The sequence below is a fragment of the Oncorhynchus gorbuscha genome, linkage group LG18, assembly GCF_021184085.1.
Source record: "Oncorhynchus gorbuscha isolate QuinsamMale2020 ecotype Even-year linkage group LG18, OgorEven_v1.0, whole genome shotgun sequence".
In the NCBI taxonomy this organism is placed as follows: Eukaryota; Metazoa; Chordata; class Actinopteri; order Salmoniformes; family Salmonidae; genus Oncorhynchus; species Oncorhynchus gorbuscha.
Window position 1 is genome coordinate 10,170,482 of NC_060190.1, and position 18,996 is coordinate 10,189,477.

At 41.5% G+C, this 18,996-nt stretch overlaps 1 protein-coding gene across 1 annotated transcript in view; it reads left to right on the forward strand.

The window, feature by feature from the left end:
• Positions 1 to 18,996, forward strand: part of LOC124003913 (VPS10 domain-containing receptor SorCS3-like) — a 217,583-nt gene that overhangs the window by 125,553 nt on the left and 73,034 nt on the right. The window contains exons 3-4 of the mRNA XM_046312563.1: positions 8,899 to 8,998; positions 13,775 to 13,933. Of these exons, the coding sequence (XP_046168519.1) occupies positions 8,899 to 8,998; positions 13,775 to 13,933 (259 nt within the window). The remainder of the gene's footprint in view (positions 1 to 8,898; positions 8,999 to 13,774; positions 13,934 to 18,996) is intronic.

Below are 18,996 nucleotides of genomic sequence, written 5' to 3' on the forward strand. Positions count from 1 at the left end.
TCGACCCTCATTCTGAACAGCCCTACTTCTTCGTTTCTCAAAGGATAAACATCAACCAATTTCTAAAGACTGTTGACATCCAGTGGAAGCGATATGAACTGCAAACAAGTGCCTTAGAAATCTAGATCCATATAGAAAACCCATTGAAAAAAGAGTGACCTCAAAAAAGAAATTCCTGGATGGTTTGTCCTCGGGGTTTCGCCTGCCAAATAAGTTCTGTTATACTCACAGACATCATTCAAACAGTTTTAGAAACTTCACACGTCTTGATTTTTGACCAATGACCAGTCATCAGCAATGGAGCACAAAGGTGGGTCCACATATCCAAATTAGTGACCAAAATGAACGTGCATAATGTATTACATTTTTGCCTGATAAAAACAGAGTAGACCTACGTTTATCATCCATATAAAATACAGTTTATTGATCAACTACTGACTCATCTTTTCCACAACAGGCTACCTGATAATTTGATTGATCTAATTTCATATTTCAGAAAGTCCTAGTTTGGGTGCCTATTGAACATAGTATGCCAAACATTACGAACACCTTCCGAATATTGAGTTGCATCTCCCCCTTACAGCCTTAAATCGTCAGGGCATGAACTCTACAATGTGTCAAAAGCGTACCATAGGGATGCTGGCCCATGTTGACTCCAATGATTCCCAGAGTTTTGTCAAGTTGGCTGGATGTCCTTTGGGGGCTGGACTATTCTTGATACACCTTGGAAACTGATGAGCTTGAAAAACCATAAGGATGCTGGCCCATGTTGCCTCCAATGATTCCCAGAGTTTTGTCAAGTTGGCTGGATGTCCTTTGGGGGCTGGACTATTCTTGATACACCTTGGAAACTGATGAGCATGAAAAACCAAGCTGCGTTGCAGTTTTTGACACAAACCGTTGCGTCTTTGTCCTACTACTGTACCATACCCTATTGAAAGGCACCTATATTTCATGCCTTGCCCATTCACCATCTGAATAACACACATATACAATCTCAATTGTCTCATGGCTTAACAATCATTTTTTAACCTGTCTCCTCCCCTTCATCTACACTGATTGAAGTTGATTTAACAAGTGACATCAATAAGGGATCATATATTTCACCTGGATTCACCTGGTCAATCTATGTCATAGAAAAAGGAGTTGTTTTTAACATTTTGTATACTCAGTGTATGAATAAAGATAAACAGCTGTAACATAGCACTGCTTTCAATATTATGGGATGAAGATTTAAGATTTTGGCCAATTTATTATGACATTTGTGAGGAAGACACCCGGCTGGCAAATAGCACTCTGCAAGTGTGCTGCCCTCCAAAGTGATGGCAGGGTGCAGACAGAACATGCTTTCCATATGATCCTGCAACCTCCGCTAAAAATAGGCCATATGATTTTGCTTGCTCTGGACTCCAGAGAAGTGACATAATATATCCCAAGTTGATATTCGCTGCTAACACATGAATGATTTTCACTTTCACTAAATGCATGTGTAAAAGTTCATTTCAGATTATTTCTGTAACCTCTCTTATGTTTTGAAAATGCATCACCGTTTATGGCTGTATAGACAGGGTACATTTTTGCACTTATTGTGTGTGCATGTTCACATGAGCCTAAGAATAGCTACCATGTCCCTGTGATTACCTAATTATTTGTGTCTGAAGACTGTGTCACGTTCTGAACTTTATTTTTTGTTGATTTTGTCATTATTTAGTATGGTGAGGGCGTGAGTTGGGGTGGGCAGTCTATGTTTGGTTTTCTATGATTTTGTGATTTCTATGTTTCGGCCGAGTATGGTTCTCAATCAGAGGCAGGTGTCATTAGTTGTCTCTGATTGAGAATCATACTTAGGTAGCCTGGGTTGCACTGTTTGTTTGTGGGTGATTGTCAAGGTTAGTTTCTTGTGTCAGCACAGGTCTCATTTATAGCATCACAGTTGTTATTTGTTTATTGTTTTTGTATTCAGTGTTCAGTAATTTCTTTAATTAAATATTCATCAAGAACTCATACCACGCCGCATTTTGGTCCTCCGATCCTTCTCACCTCTCCTCTTCAGATGAAGAGGAGGACGACCATGACAGACTGCAAAAAGTCCACACCCACTCAGCATTAACCTGTTGAGTGTAGGGGGCAGTTTGTACGAAATACGTACCCAAATTAAACTGCCTATTTCTCAGGCCCAGAAGCTAGAATATGCACATAATTGTCAGAATAGGGTAGAAAACACTCTAAAGTTTCCAAAAGGGTCAAAATGTTGTCTGTGAGTATAACAGAACTGATATTGCAGGCGTAAACCTGAGGAAAATCCAACCAGGAAGTGCCTCTTATTTTGAAAGCTACCTGTTCCATTGCATGCTTTCCCTACATTTAAAGGGATATCATCCAGATTCCTTTCCCTATGGCTTCCACATGGTGTAAACAGTCTTTAGACATAGTTTCAGCCTTTTATTCTGATAAATGAGCAAGAATGATCACATCGCGTCAGTGGATGGCTGGGTGCCAGCAGAGTTTTGCATGTGCCAACAGCTTGGAGCAGACATTTTCTCTCTCTCTCCTATTGAAAAAGCTACGGTCCGGTTGAAATATTATCAATTATTTATTCTAAAAACAACCTGAGGATTGATTATAATAAAAAAACGTTTGACTTTACTGATACTATTTGGAATTTCCGTCTGCTCCGTCGGTATCGCTCGAGCCTGTGGATTTCTGAACATAACGCGCCAACCAAATGGAGGTATTTTGGATGTGAAAATAATCTTTATAGAACAAAAGGAACATTTATTGTGTAACTGGGAGTCTCGTTAACCCCCTTCGGATGTGCGGTGCAACTTACAGTATGTGTGTGGAAAGACGAATGGGAACATATTCTTATTTTATAGCTCTTCTGGTTTTTTTTTTTCTTCTAATGGCGTAGTCGGCAGAGAGTAGTGCAGCTCCGCCAGTAATACAGTTTCGATTGAAATTACAATAAGATCTTTCTTCATTCCAGTGCCGGGGAGAGACGGTCACGATGATTACAAAGTAGAATAACGAGAGAGAAAGACACTGCATGAGAGCATGGTGACAGCTTCTACAGGATATTTAAAAAGAGTTGTAGAATTGAACGGGTGATGGGAGTGGGAAATATGATGTGGAACGGGCCTCCGAGCACTGGGAAGCTCCCAAGGGCTACGTTATATTGTTGGAGCCTTCTCATGTCCGCAGCAGGCAGGGACATTACAGACCAGACACAGACTGCTGCCTGCCTGAGTGGCTTGTCAAGTATAAACTGAAGAGATATATAGCTGTTGTATTGTATGTAGGCTATGCATAGATTTTACTTTTCACCTCTTAGTTCTATCCTCAAGTACTAAGGCTCTGGTGAGAGAGTGTCACAGACAGACTACAATCAGACAGAAATGCATTTAATCAAACCTCCGAACCATAACGCATATGCTTCCTACAGTTAATCTGATTTCTGAGGTTGCTTTTTTGTTAATCGAAAACCTAGAATGACTACATATTCATGAGTGTCTGTGGGGAAGGAAGCTGTACTCATAATTAGCATTACATTGCTGTTTTTAAACCTGGCTACAGCATCAAAAAATAGGCACTTCTCCTTATTCAGTAATTTCTTCCTCATCAGCCCCTGTCTACCGAGACGGTTGTTTATCTGGTGTTTGGTGTTTCTGTCTAGGTAATATACAATGTGTAGAGGGACAGTGAGAAAGAGAGAGCCAAAGGCACTGTTGCAAGTGAAGGGAGATTCTGAGAAAAAGACAAAACGTCATTTGCCTTCAGAATATCAATTCTGAGCGAAACATAACTGAAGGTTCTTCTGCAGCACAGTAGAGAGTTAATAGTCACTCTTGCTGTTGGAGTAGCAAGCAGTTCATGAAATATCACATCACTTCCCAGGCATCTGAAACAAATGTGGTTTTGGCTTGCTGATAGAAGATAGCAGCAGTCTGAAATATTACTTGACTATCAGAGGGGGTTAGGTACTTCAGTAGTTGCACTGTCTGCTGTTGTTGTGTCTGCCTGCATCGAGGAAGAAACCCTGAGGTAGTGTGGATACGCCCCCCTCAGAGGGAGAGACACAGCTTAATGTGAGCTCATCCATTTTTCTTTTCTTTTTACTAAAGGATAGATTTGGAGTTAGATAAACTTGGATATTTTGGCAGGTACTTACACAGGATGCTACCCTCCACAGCATTGCCTTCGCTCCAGATCAAAACTCCAAATACAAATCAAATCAAATTGTATTTGTCACATACACATGGTTAGCAGACGTTAATGCGAGTGTAGCGGAATGCTTGTGCTTCTTGTTCCGAACATGCAGTAATATCTAACAAGTAATCTAACCTATCAATTTCACAACAACTAACTTATACACAAGTGTAAAGGAATGAATAAGAATATGTACATAAACAAATATGAATGAGCGATGGCCGAACGGCAAGATGCAGCAGATGGTATAGAGTACAGTATATACATATGAGACGAGTAATGTAAGGTATGTAAACATTATATAAAGTGGCATTGTTTAAAGTGGCTAGTGATACATTTATTACATCAATTATTCTTTATTAAAGTGGCTAGAGATGAGTCAGTATGTTGGCAGCAGCCACTCAATGTTAGTGGTGGCTGTTTAACAGTCTAATGGCCTTACAGATAGAAGTTGTTTTTCAATCTCTTGGTCCCCACTTTTATGCACCTGTACTGACCTCGCCTTCTGGATGATAGCGGGGTGAACACGCAGTGGCTCGGGTGGTTGTTGTCATTGATGATCTTTTTGGCCTTCCTGTGACATCGGGTGGTGTAGGTGTCCTGGAGGGAAGGTAGTTTGCCCTTGGTGATGCGTTATGCAACCCTCACTACCATCTGAAGAGACTTGTGGTTGTGGGCGGAGCAGGTGCCTTACCAGGGGGTGATACAGCCCGACAGGATGCTCTCGATTGTGTAAAAGTTTGAGAGTGTTTTTGGTGACAAGCCGAATTACATCAGCTTCCTGAGGTTGAAAAGGCGCTGCTGCGCCTTCTTCACCACGCAGTCTGTGTGGGTGGACCATTTCAGTTTGTCGAGGAACTTCTCTACTACTGTCCCTTCGATGTGGAAAGGGGGCTGCTCCCTCTGCTGTTTCCTGAAGTCCAAGATCATCTCCTTTGTTTTGTTGACATTGAGTGTGAGGTTATTTTCCTGATACCACACTCCACGGGCCCTTACCTCCTCCCTGTAGGCCGTCTCGTCGCTGTTGGTAATCAAGCCTACCACTGTAGTGTTGTTTGCAAACTTGTTGATTGATTTGATTGATTTGATGTGCATGGTCATGCAGTCATGGGTGAACAGGGAGTACAGGAGAGGTCTGAGAGGGTCTCGAGCTTATAGACTAGTTGGGAGAGTACTATAGTGTTAAATGTTGAGCTGTAGTCGATGGACAGCATTCTTACATAGGTATTCCTCTTGTCCAGATGGGTTAGGGAAGTGTGCAGTTTGATTGCACCATCTGTGGACCTATTGGAGCAGTAAGCAAATTGGAGTGGGTCTCGGGTTTCAGGTAGGGGGGAGGTGATATGATTCGTGACTAGTCTCACAAAGCACTACATGATGACGGAAGTGAGTGCTACGGGGAGATAGTCATTTAGCTCAGTTACCTTCGCTTTCTTGGGAACAGGAACAATGGTGGCCCTCTTGAAGCATGTGGGACAGCAGACTGGGATAAGGATTGATTGAATATGTCCGTAAACACACCAGCCAGTTGGTCTGCGCATGCTCTGTGGACGTGTCTGGGGAAGCCGTCTGGGCCAGCAGCCTTGCGAGGGTTAACACTTTTAAATGTTTTACTCAGGTTGGCTGCAGTGAAGGAGAGCCCGCAGGTTTTGGTAGCGGGCCGTGTCAGTGGCACTGTGTTGTCCTTAAAGCGAGCTAAAGTTGTTTAGTTTGTCTGGGAGCAAGACATCGTGGCCGCGACAGGGCTGGCTTTCCTTTTGTAGTCCGTGATTGACTGTAGACACTGCCACATACCTCTCATGTCTGAGCCGTTGAATTGCGACTCTACTTTGTCTCTATACTGATGCTTAGCTTGTTTGATTGCCTTGCGGAGTGAATAGCTACACTGTTTGTATTCGGTCATGTTTCCAGTCACCTTGCCCTGATTAAAAAGCCGTGGTTCGTGCTTTCAGTTTTGCGAAAATGATGCCATCAATCCACGGTTTCTGGTTGGGGAAATTTTTTATAGACGCTGTGGGCACAACATCACCGATGCACTTGCTAATAAACTCGCTCACTGAATCAGTGTATTCATCAATGTTATTGTCCGATGCTATGCGGAACATATCCCAGTCCACGTGATCAAAGCAATCTTGAAGCGTGGAATCCGATTGGTCGGACCAGGGTTGAACAGACCTGAGTACGGGCGATTCCTGTTTTAGTTTCTGTCTATAGGCTGGGAGCAACAAAATGGAGTTGTGGTCAGATTTTCCCGAAAGGAGGGCGGGGGAGGTCTTTATATGCGCTGCGGAAGTTAGAATAACAATGATTAAGGGTTTTGCCGGCGCGGGTTGCACATTCAATATGCTAATATAATTTAGGGAGCCTTGTTTTCAGATTAGCCTTGATAAAATCCCAGCTACAATAAATTCAGCCTCAAGATATGTGGTTTCCAGTTTACATAGAGTCAAATTAAGTTCTTTCAGGTCCGTCAATGTGTCTGATTGGGACGGGATATACACGACCTACAACCTAATTTTGACCAAAATTAACCTGAGTGATTACTGCTTCCAAGGTTATATTTTTCCAAGCTATATGGAGGGTGCTCTAGCCAACAAACAGCAGAGACCTGAGGACACCATTCCAACCTGGAACTGAGCCAGATACAAATTCAAATAGCACTAAGGTGGGAACTAAAATGCCTTTGGGCCCAAAAGTGTCAGGCGTTTTTGAAGCGTCCTCTGAAGCTCACTCCTGCTGTTCAAGACCATTCACTTTCATTTTCTCAGATCTCGGAGATTGTCTGCATCCGCAATTGGTCTGTGGGCAGACGACCACCCGTCATCACTGTCAAACGCTCCCTTAAACACTTCAGAGAACAGGCGTTTCTAATCGACCTGGCAGGGGTATCCTGGAATCACATTGACCTCATCCCGTCAGTAGAGAATGCCTGGTTATTAATAAATAAATACAGGCAGTTAGCAAAGCTAAGGCAAGCATTTTCAAACAGAAATTTGCATCCTGTAGTACAAACTCAAAAACGTTCTAGGACACTGTAAAGTCCATGGATAATAAGATCACCTCCTCCCAGCTGCCCACTGCACTGAGGCTAGGAAACACTGTCATCACGGCTGGCCATGCTGGCCATGCTTTCAACCTGGTTACTCCTACCCTGGTCAACTGCCCGGCATCCTCCACAGCAACCCGTCCAAGCCCCCACCATTTCTCCTTCACCCAAATCCAGATAGCTGATGTTCTGAAAGAGCTGCAAATCTGGACCCCTACAACTCAGCCGGGTTAGATAATCTGGACCCTGTCTTTCTAAAATTATCTTCCAAAATTGTTGCAACCCCTGTTACTAGCCTGTTCAACCTCTCTTTCGTATCGTCTGAGATTCCCAAAGATTGGAAACCTGCCGCGGTCATCACCCTCTTCGAAGTATTGTATTTTTTGTACACGTGTTTAATATGTCATATTTACACACTTTATTTGAATATTTATGAAATGCATACTGTTATATTTGGTAGAACTTATTTGTTTTTCCTTCGCCATCTACCCCTTTCGATGCGTGGAACGGATGTGGGTGGGGCTAGGTCTACATAAGGGTGCCATTATTTTTTTTTAAAGCTCTGACGAGGGCCGCAAGGCTGATATGCAAGCTTATTAAAGATTAGTGATACTATCAAGAGCAGTGTGCGGTATCCTATTTCCTTCATCTTGTTCAACTTTTACCTTGCAACTGCAATATAGATTGCTCAGATGTGCGAGTGCCTTTTGAAATTTGAAAAACAAAAAAGACAAAAAATGTATAAAACCAACAAAAAAAATGGTTGTGGGGCAAAATTATACTACCACTGAAAAGGGCACTTTGAAGACTGAAAGGGCAAAGGGGCATGTGCTCTGCACAGGTAGAGCCATATCTGTTCACGTGCCTGTTAGCTATAGCTACATTTTTCCAGCCTCCTGGATTCCGGGCACATCCACATGTTTATGCATTCGTCACATTTCATTTCAAAGTAGTCATCAATTACTAAAGGTGTTAGGCCCCCAGGCATCTGTGAATGGTTTGTTTCCATTAGCACCTATCAATGACTGATTAACCTCTTTCTTTATGCTGGTGTTATAACACAGGAATGGTTTTTGCTCTGTGCAACATGGTATAATTAGGTTGCATGTTATAGAATCAAAGGCCCTTGAGAACTCTAGATTCCTGTAGTAATAAGGTGGAGAAAGCCCAGTACTGTAAGATGTACAATAACAGGGCTATTTCACCTGACATGGTTCAAAGCCAAGATCATTCAATTAGGTCATAAACCTACCTTAAGAGGTAGTTGTGGTTGGAAGCAGGTGTTGGGACATACCCGCTGTCTATAAGTCTGTACGTCTGTCTGTCTATACATTGAACTGCCTGTCTGTCTTTATTTAGCTAAATTGTAATTACTTGCTACTATGGCCTATTTATTGCCTTACCTCCTCAGTCCATTTGCACACACTGTATATAGACTTTTTTTTCTATTGTGTTATTGACTGTACGCTTGTTTATTCCATGTGTAACTCTGTGTTGTTGTTTGTGTCACACTGCTTTGCTTTATCTTGGTCAGGTCACTGTTGTCAATGAGAACTTGTTCTCAACTAGCCTACCATGTTAAATAAAGGTAAATAAATCAAATACAAATATTTCTCTCAGTCTAAACACATTTCCTTCATTTACAGATCAACAGACTATGGCTCCACCTATGAGAGAATGAATGACAAAGTGGGATCTAAGACTGTGCTCAGTTACCTGTATGTCTGTCCATCCAACAAGAGAAAGGTAAGACAAACTTCAAAAGAGTGATTTTCAATAACACAGTAATGACTAAGACTCAGAAGGACTTAATTTCATTTAGTTGAGTTAAAGTGGAACTGAACTGTTTGTTGTCCATCCTCTGCTGCTGCTGTTTGTTCTTTCTGATCAAATCATATGTTAAGGTTAGATGGTAGACTCAAATAAATATGGTTTGAATAAATATTTTCTTTCAAAGCATTTAAATGTTTTTGTAGTTCGTGAAATAACCAAAGTTTAATGACCACATTTAGCTTACATTGCCTTATACTGGCAGTTTGCCTGGACTTACAAAGTCAATCCAAGATTGTTACCAAGCAACACTTACTCATACTGTAGTTATAGCCTCAGAACATTTACCGTGACACAACACAGAGACCAGAAAGACAGAACGTGTTCAAGGAAGAAACTTGTTGGTTTGTGGATAAAGCGCTGAAGTTAAACTAATTTCAAAAAGTAGGTGCACCTTTTTAAGGGTCATGTTAAGGTCCCTCACTAGCAGACCGTCCATGAATAAACTTTGCTCTGTTGGTAATGTGAGGGGAAAAGGGCCCCAGCTGGCTTACTGGGCCTCCCGAAGAGAGTCAAATCCGTTCATAGATCACTAGTGCTGACTCTGAAAATGCCTCCATGGAAAGAGAGAGTTTGTGGGATACCGAGCTGATGGACTTAACCTGTGTCAGCCTTGGACTCAGTAATACCTAGGTCTGACCCTGTGACTATTTTCCCACTCACCGGCCAGACTTAGTGATAGAGCCTATAGTCTAGTTGAAGGTAGAGTATGCCCATCAAGCACATTTCCAAGGTACAGGGATATAGGCTAACCAGTCCAAAGACACAAGATACGTGGACAGGCAACAGTTTTGCTGCCAAGGGCCTTATCATCTCCCATTCATGGTGATAACTGCAAGATCCTCAGTCTTTCTTCACCCAAGTTTGGGAATTACGTTGTAGTAGAAGCTAGCAACAAGATCCTATCATGTCCAGATGCCCACTATTGACCTCTGGCTTCCACCGATCTACAATGCTCCTCACCTTATTTCTTATCTCATTATCGATGGATGAGCCCAACTCTCTACTGGATAAGCTGGGCCATTTTCTTCCCATTCCAGTGGCCAAGCATAACATATGTTTGTATAGCATGAAAAACACGAAGAGGATTATCTCTGTATCTGTTGAGATGAGGCAGTAATGACCCTTAAATCATTGTGACAATATATTTGTGTATTTAATGCCTCAAGGGTGTTTTTTCTCCCACGTGAATATAGCATGACAATCGATTGTTTTTCTCACAAGATTCTGTTAACGTCACCGACTATATTCTCACATGATGTCTAAAGGAACAGATCCAGAGGCTTGACCTTTCTAAGAGCAGATAATAGATTAGAATGATGGTGCTGACATTTATCTTCAAGCTTGTAAAGAAAACACCCCATCATGAATTTCCCTTATGCATGTTCAGCCTTATTTCGAGGTCTTCTGCACAGTTTTACTCACAAACACTTCTAATAATGAAGAGTCTATCATTCTAAATATATAAATAGAATGAATAGACATAGAATGAATAGACATTATATTTCTATGGTTGTAAATCGATTGATGTCCCAATTCACCAGAATTGAGCCTTTTTAAACCTTTCCTACAGAGCATTCACTCACAGATAGGCCACAATTGATCTGTGTTTGACAAGATTAATCTGCTGTGAGAAATCCTCTCCTCCTCTCCTCCCCTTGTTTGTGGTCATCAGATGGCACGAGAACCGTCCAACAGCAGGCCCCTCAGACAACACAGCAATGGCTATCGCTCTCCTCTCTTGATGATTAGCCTGGTTGCTGGACTCCCACCAACTAGCTGAACATCAGCAGATAACATGCAGAGGTTATCCCTCCAACCTGTATTGATCTAAGCTTTGTTACCAGCCTCACTCCCCTTTGATCCCGGGAGACGCATTGGTGATCAATTGCCAAGTGGATATGGAGCAAAATCTTAATTACCCGGCGATGCGATGGTATATTTGATGATGTGAAAGTTATTGACGATGCTGTGGGCTGTTATGTAAGCTCCCCTTGTGGAACTTAGTGCCCGTTAAACTGATTCAGGAACAGATGGACATGCCCATATCCATATGAGCCACATAAACAATCTCTGAAGGGAAATTCATTAAATCTACTGAGAGATGGGTTACGAGAAGGCTTTTAGTCCGGTTATGGTATTTGTCCAATACATTTTTCTATATTTTGTAAGATAAATTATGTTTGAACAGGGTTTATTCTTGAATATGTCACATGGCAAACAATATTTACTGTGCAGGAAATTAAATAATGCGGGTTAAAGATTCATCGTCTTTGGCAGTTAATACATTTCCAGACTTCTCCAATTCCTTTTACTCTCAACATATAAAGTGTAATATTACACCTTCTGAAAAATGCAACAGTGATACAGGGGATATACAGAGTACAGCTATACACACAGCTATACAACAAGCCCTCAATAGAGATAGGTCTTAATATGCAGTGTACTGCAGTAAATATAAAGGAAGCCTGGTTGAAAAGGACTCACCTAAATTATTATTAGAGAGCTGAGAAATGCTCAGTGTCTCCCTGTTCAGTGGTGAAGACACACAGATCCACCCAGACCCTTCAAGGACTTCCAGCATTTCTACATTCCCCTCTAAGTGGTGAGACAGAGAGAAAGGTTCTGACAGAAGAATAAAAAAAAACGCAAGGATGAAATACAATTTCTACTCATAATAAATGCTTTTGCTTAATACAATATTATGAAAAATGATTAGGCCTGACATTAGAAACTATTTAAATGACACGTGACAAAGCCCTAAGACACTGGGAGAAATAGACGGGGCCCTTCGCAGTCCCTCGGTGAGGACAATGAATGGCAAAATTCGAAGGTCGGCAAACAACAATAAATTGAAGGAACATTGTTTTTTTTGTTGCTTTAATGAAAAACAATTTATCTAAATCAACCACCAGGGAGATTCCTAGTTAAAACTTGGGAAAGAGGGGTGGGGTGGATTCCTAGTTAAGCTGGGGAAAGAGGGTGTTATTTTTGTCAGTGACAAATGCGCTGCTGTTCCTTCCTATTCAAATCTGTTGCAGGGAAAGAAAACACAGCAGTTTAGGCTGTGGCGCTATCCAAGTCACGCTTTTCCCATCTCCTTTTCTGTCCGGGTTTAGTAGTTAAATATCATTAAAGCCAGGTGTCAGGTTAATGTCTTATTGCATTGAATCACAAAGAGAAAGCATATTTGAGCTATGTATGTCTCATTAATCAATACATCTATGGATTATTTTGAGATAATAGGCCCTGGTTCTATATAGTGGAAATGTTTTTTAGGGATATTTCTGTTTTGAGCGTAATGAACTGTGATAAAAATGTCTGCTTTACTTCCCCTCACAAATAAATCATATTATACCAAGATATAGATAGTACACCAATAAGGTCAGATTTTGTTACAATGTAGCCAATGTAGTCTTCATTTTTTTTAAATATCATACAGGCTTCCAAACAAATGGCTTTTGTCACGGATCCCTCCGGAACTGTCATTACGCACACCTGGTCCCTATTCCCTTTTGATTAGTACTTGTATAAGTGTTCCCTTTGTTCACCATTGTCTTTGTCGGTTATTGTTACAATGTCCATTGGTGCGTGTGAGTACCTGTGCTGTGTGTTTTGGGATTTCTTGCCCTTGTCGATTGCGCAAAGGATTATGGTCTTGTCCCGTGTGTTAATCATTGCGCGCTTGTGTTATTAAATCAAGGTACTCATCGCTCTTTTTGTTTGGGTTTCAACCCTGTGTTTTGTTTAGTGTTGTTTGGTCTTCTTCCCCGTGCCTTTAATTTGGGCTTTAAAAAACCTATTACACATTCCTGTGTCTGTCTCCCGAATCATTCATGCCAACGTGACAGCTTTATCTTAAATGAGTTGTGTCAATGGTGTGTACTTTCACAGAATCTTAGGTTTTATACTATGAGCATGTACTCTTCTTTACAGAATTATACTTAATATGTACCATACCTTTGTGTTCCTATTATGATTTTAGTTTTACAGATCTTGCTCTGTTGTTCCTTTCTCATGAGGCTCATTTCAAACAAATATGCAACAAAACTTTTACGTTTTCACTGAATTCATGACAAAATGAAAGTAGAGACTGTATTATTCCTAGCATGGAAATATAATTGCTTCCTCTGTGGTGACATTGAGCTCTGTGGTAACACTAAGACAAGACATTTCTTATCACAGATTTAGATATTGTTCAAAACAAAACTTGTAGTCATGCTTGGTAAACGGCAAGTTGTGGAGTTCTCTCTGGCTACACAGGTGTATTACAGAATACCATAGCATAACAGGCTATTGATCAACAGTATATTCTTAAAACTTATCCTATTCATAGCAACTTATTGTTGTAGTTGTGTTGTGGCCCCTCATGGTTGACTTATAGGTCCACAGGGGCATTCTGAACCACCTCTATCTCATTAAAGGGAATATATCTGGAGAGAGGTGACTGGAAGCCAAAGTGCACCAAATAACAGACCTGTGAGTGCACTGGAAGAGGCCAAAAAACCATGGCAACAGAACGCGAGAGGCACATTTGTCAAATTAAGTTTAAAACAAAGTGAAGGTGTAGCGCTAGTAGCAGCACGTTGCATGCCAACCACCAGACCTCTCTCTCTCTCTCAATCTTCCTCTCTTACCCTCACCCCTCTTCTCTCTCTCTCTCCATCCCACCCCCCTCTCCCTATCTTCCAGATAATGGTGCTGACAGACCCTGAGTTTGAGAGCAGTGTGCTCATCAGCTCGGATGAAGGAGCGAGCTACCAGAAATACCGCCTCAGCTTCTACATTCTAAGCCTTCTGTTCCATCCGACACAGGAGGACTGGGCTCTAGCCTACAGCCACGACCAGAAGGTGAGCTCCATGTTGTTTTTTCACCACAGTTGGTTGTTTGATACAGTATGCTTTGGATTTTGAACTGCGTTACACAGTCGGATAAAGCTCCAAGCTGTTGATGTTTTAACTTAATTCCATCCCTGTTCCAACGGTGCCGTATTGGTTAGTTGAATATTCTTCTGCCGTGATTTAATGATTTATTTACCTTCTTGAAGTTTTGATTAGAATTTTGATTATTGTTATCCATTTGATGATACTTTAGTTAGATATTACCTTATTTAATTACCATTGGAATTTGAGTTAGATGCAATGAACATGTTTGTGTTATAACATGATTACAATTACACAGTAACTTTACTTGTAACTTGTAACGGCGTTCTTCGTTTGTCAAAAGAGAGTCGGACCGAAATGCAGCGTGGTGGTTACTCATGACTTTAATGAAAAAAGTGACACATGAAATAACTATACAAATACAAAAACAACAAACGGAAAGAGAAACCTAATTACAGCCTATCTGGTGAAACTACACAGAGACTGGAACAATCACCCACGAAATACACAGTGAAACCCCGGCTACCTAAATACGGTTCCCAATCAGAGACAACGAGAATCACCTGACTCTGATTGAGAACCACCTCAGGCAGCCAAGCCTATACAACACCCCTACTCAGCCACAATCCAAATACTACAAACAATACGAAAATACAATATATAAACCCATGTCACACCCTGGCCTGACCAAATATATAACGAAAACACAAAATACCATGACCAAGGCGTGACATAACTGCTATGGAACATTCTAATATTCATTAGAAGATGTCAGCACAATTGGTCTGCAAACCACATACATTGACAATGCAGTCCTATACACCAGTGCTCTCATCTGTAACCTTCCCTGTACAGTGGTCTCATGTTGAGGAGAGCTCTGTACCCCCCATTCACACACAGGTCATATCCCATATAGCTTCCCGTGAAGAAGACTTACCATTATGGCCAATGAGTCTTACCTGGCTACCAAGATGGCTATCACACAGGGAAGACTACAAATAGCTTTGTGGACATGAAACACTCTCAAATAAATCGTTTTGTGGACATGGAACACTCAGAATAAATAGCTTTGTGGACATGGAACACTCTCAGAATAAATAGCTTTGTGGACATGAAACACTCTCAGAATAAATAGCTTTGTGGACATGAAACTCTCTTTTTTTCTATATTCAGACAGCTCTGTCATGGGATTTGGCAGATCACTTTAATATTTGTCTTCAGTCTTTTTGTATTCAATGCAGGTCAACATCTATCTCTTTACTCACTGTCAGGAGTAAGCTGTTCAATTTAGAGTTATTGAACTCTGGATGACCTCTCTTGACTCTTATCTCAGAATGTGTGGGCAGTGTAAAGACATGATTACTATCGATGTAGCTGCTCCTCTCTCTCTCTCTCTCTCTCTCTCTGACTGAGGGCGATACAATTAGTGTCTGTGACACTTCTCAAAAAAGTATGAGGGTGGAAAGCACTTGAAGAACTCAACATAATACAGAACTTTTTTTCTTATTATTCCTCTGGGGCTTTTGAACTGTTCAAGTCTCCTAATTGACTTCAGTTTTCGAGCTGCTTGTCTTATAAATCTTTTGACAAGAGCTGTTATGCTAGACAACGTCAGGCCCAAGTTTTTTAGTGCAGTTCAGTTGTTCATTTCACACCCTCCCTGCCGTAAGATTCAAAGTGAGAAAGCAAAGATTATATTTTTCTGAATGCATTTATAGTCTGAGATTTATAGGGTTGGGGGGGGTTAGGAAGCTAGTGGTGGAAGTTTCAAGGGAGAAGTGAAGACTGACCTTTTAAAAAAACTAAAGTCCCCTCGATTTAAGTTATTTTCCATTCTTAACATTTTGCATGTCGGCTCACACACCTCGTTGGACCTGCGAGACAAAGCCTTGGGTCGCTAATGGATTGTGTAACGGATATGTTCATCAAAACGTTAACTTTGTGGGAGCGTTGAGTTCAAGTATTCAGTACCCATTGCAATTAATGTGGTCACCTGGGGATATGTGGTTTTGGTTTCATTATGTAGTTGGAAGTGTTAATGAGAGCAGACAATTTACCTCAGAAGAAGCTGCTAGTGTAGATAAAATGACATTAGCACAGACAGACATAAAACATTGATTCTGAAAAAAGGATGAAGCCTAACAATATCTAGCCTGTTTAAGTTCAAACTTAACTCCCTTAGCACCAGTCTGTTAATACAAGTGTTCCCTGTGTTTAATGACACCCTTACACAGGTTTCTGGTGTTCAAATATTTTAGTTTTGTGTATGTCAAGAGGAGAACCCCAGGTGGCTGACATAACTTTGTTTTTCCCAAATAATGTTCCTGTCAGCCACCTGTATTCTCCCACTCAGACTCAAAATGTCAGATGAAGAACGTCAGTCTACCGCATTCGTTACAACAACCAAATCATGCTGCTCTTAGATAGTTGACATGTTGGAGATGTATTTATTCACACTTCCTTTCAACCTTTGAAAAAAGTGAGCAAAACACTTTTCACTTCAGATGTATCAACAGAAACAAGTCACATTACTTCACACGGTCAAACGAGTTCACAGTATCCAACGTTCCAAGATAAAAAATAATAATAACTCACAACAAATTCATTTGGATCACCTGCATACACCATTTGCAGCCTAGTCACCCGGCACCACCATAACATTGCAGGCAACCCAAAACAACGCCTAAGTCCCATTTGAAGCGAACATCACCAACTCATTATGTGGTTATTTTTAATTCTTACCACTGGGAGAAACAATCAGTATAGCCAGACAGCGCCACTAGAATAAAGCCTCAGTGTATCTCAGGTTTATTTGTGACTTCTCCGGTCTCTAACTCACTTGCCCTACAGTGTGTAAAGGGATTTGATTAGCCCCTTGTCTGCATTTGGTTTGTTGTCTGTTACAGATAGCAGGATTAGTGTCATTAGTCAGGTGGGGGAAGGATGGCTTAAAGCCCAAAAGATTATAATACAATTAACTATAACTAAATGGAGTTGTGGAGTGGGTTCTTCCTGGTGAGGACAAAGCTAGAGAAGGTGTTGTGGAGGGGGCTTTTCCTGCTCAGGATAAAGCTGGAGAGAGTGTTTTGCAGTGTGGTGTTCCTACTGAGGATAAAGCCGGATAATGTGTTGTGGAGGGGGGTCTTCCTGCTGAGGATAAAGCTGGAGAATGTGCTGTGGAGGTGGGTCTTCCTGCTGAGGATAAAGCTGGAGAAGATGTTGTGGAGGGGGGTCTTCCTGCTGAGGATAAAGCTGGAGAAGGTGTTGTGGAGGGGGGGGTCTTCCTGGTGAGGATAAAGCTGGAGAAGGTGTTGTGGAGGGGGTATTCCTGGTGAGGATAAAGCTGGAGAAGGTGTTGTGGAGGGGGTCTTCCTGGTGAGGATCAAGCTGGAGAAGGTGTTGTGGAGGGGTCTTCCTGTTGAGGATAAAGCTGGAGAAGGTATTGTGGAGGGGGGGGGTCTTCCTTCTGAGGATAAAGCTGGAGAATATGTATTGGAGGGGGGGTCTTCCTGCTGAGGATAATGCTGGAGATGGTGTTGTGGAAGGGGGGGTAGTCCTGCTGAGGATACATCTGGAGGTGTTTGTTTGGAGGATGTATACATTGTCACAATTGCAGATGGATGGAGGTGTGCTGTTAAATAGAGAAAGGACTGAGGAGACCATGTGCCAACATCAAGGAAACAGATTGTTGCGTGTTTGAGAAACACAACTTTTTGTCGTTGCTCAGCCTTTCTTGCCATACACCTGTGTTCCTTTGGTGATATGGTGGAGGTGTGACATCCTTTTGGTTTTTCATCATGTGATGGGCAATTTATATTGAGTTTAAAGCCCCAGTTGATGGACTGCCACTTCAATTCACACCACAGATTGTAACCACCATGTAACCAACCATTAATGAGTTTTCATGTGTGCTTGAGATTACTATCTTACTAGAGATCCACATGCGGCCAAGTTTAAGCCTCCAGCCAGAGACAGACATGTTTTTTGCTACAATGTCCTGATACTGGGTAAAGTTCATGATGCGCTGACCTTAACGAGGACCACAGGACCAGTGGAAGACAAATATCCCCATAACGTCAAAGATCCACCACCATATTTTACAGGTATGGGGTATTTCTCTTCATATGCATCTTTCTTTAGACACCAAACCCCCTACTTGTGTACGTGGCCAAAGACCATCTTTTCATCTTATCCAACAAATGTAAATTCCTAGAGATTGCTAAATAGAATTGGCACCTGAATTGGAAGCTGTGCTACGGTCAGGTGACATGAACATTTAGCTCATTAGCCATGCAAACCATATCATCTACTTTTTTTTTCATTGCTCAGTATTTTGTATTATTTGTTGAATATAGTATTTTTTGATCATCTTTCTCAAAAGGTGTCAACTATTTTGGAACTGACTGTATGTGGGTTTGGCATCCTTTAGTCTTTTTACAATGGGCAGCTTCTGTATTGCATTCCAAGCCCCAGTTGCAAGGCTAAGGCAGGCTACCTTCATACAGATACTGAGTTATTGTGTATTGGGTTAAGTCTTATGACATAAGGTATTGGGTATTGGGCTATGCCCTTGGTGAAGACCACACGTCCACAGGGTGTATTTAGAATTCCTATCCACTCACCTGAAGGCTTTGATATTTCAGGATCGTCATAACCTTTATGTGGGGGAGCTGTCAGTTTATTGGTATTTTGCTGTCAATTCATGTGGGTGGGATACGGTGTGTGTGTGTAGAAGGGTGTGTGTGTGACAGGGAGTGGGAGAGAAGATGATTAATTAAAGTTTGTTTACCTGGGGCCTCCAGAATATTCTCACTTCTTTCCCTCAGTTTACCCTCCAAACCCCCAACTATCTGAGATCTCTTTTACACTGGGTCAAAATCGCCTAATTTTAATGAAACAAATTGGCCCATATTACAGTGACAGTGAGGGAGAAAACACGGTTTGCATACATCCCTTCCCTGAACTTGCACTGATGGTGATCTGACACTTTATTACTCTTCTCCCACTTCCTCTCTTGTTTCACCTTGTCC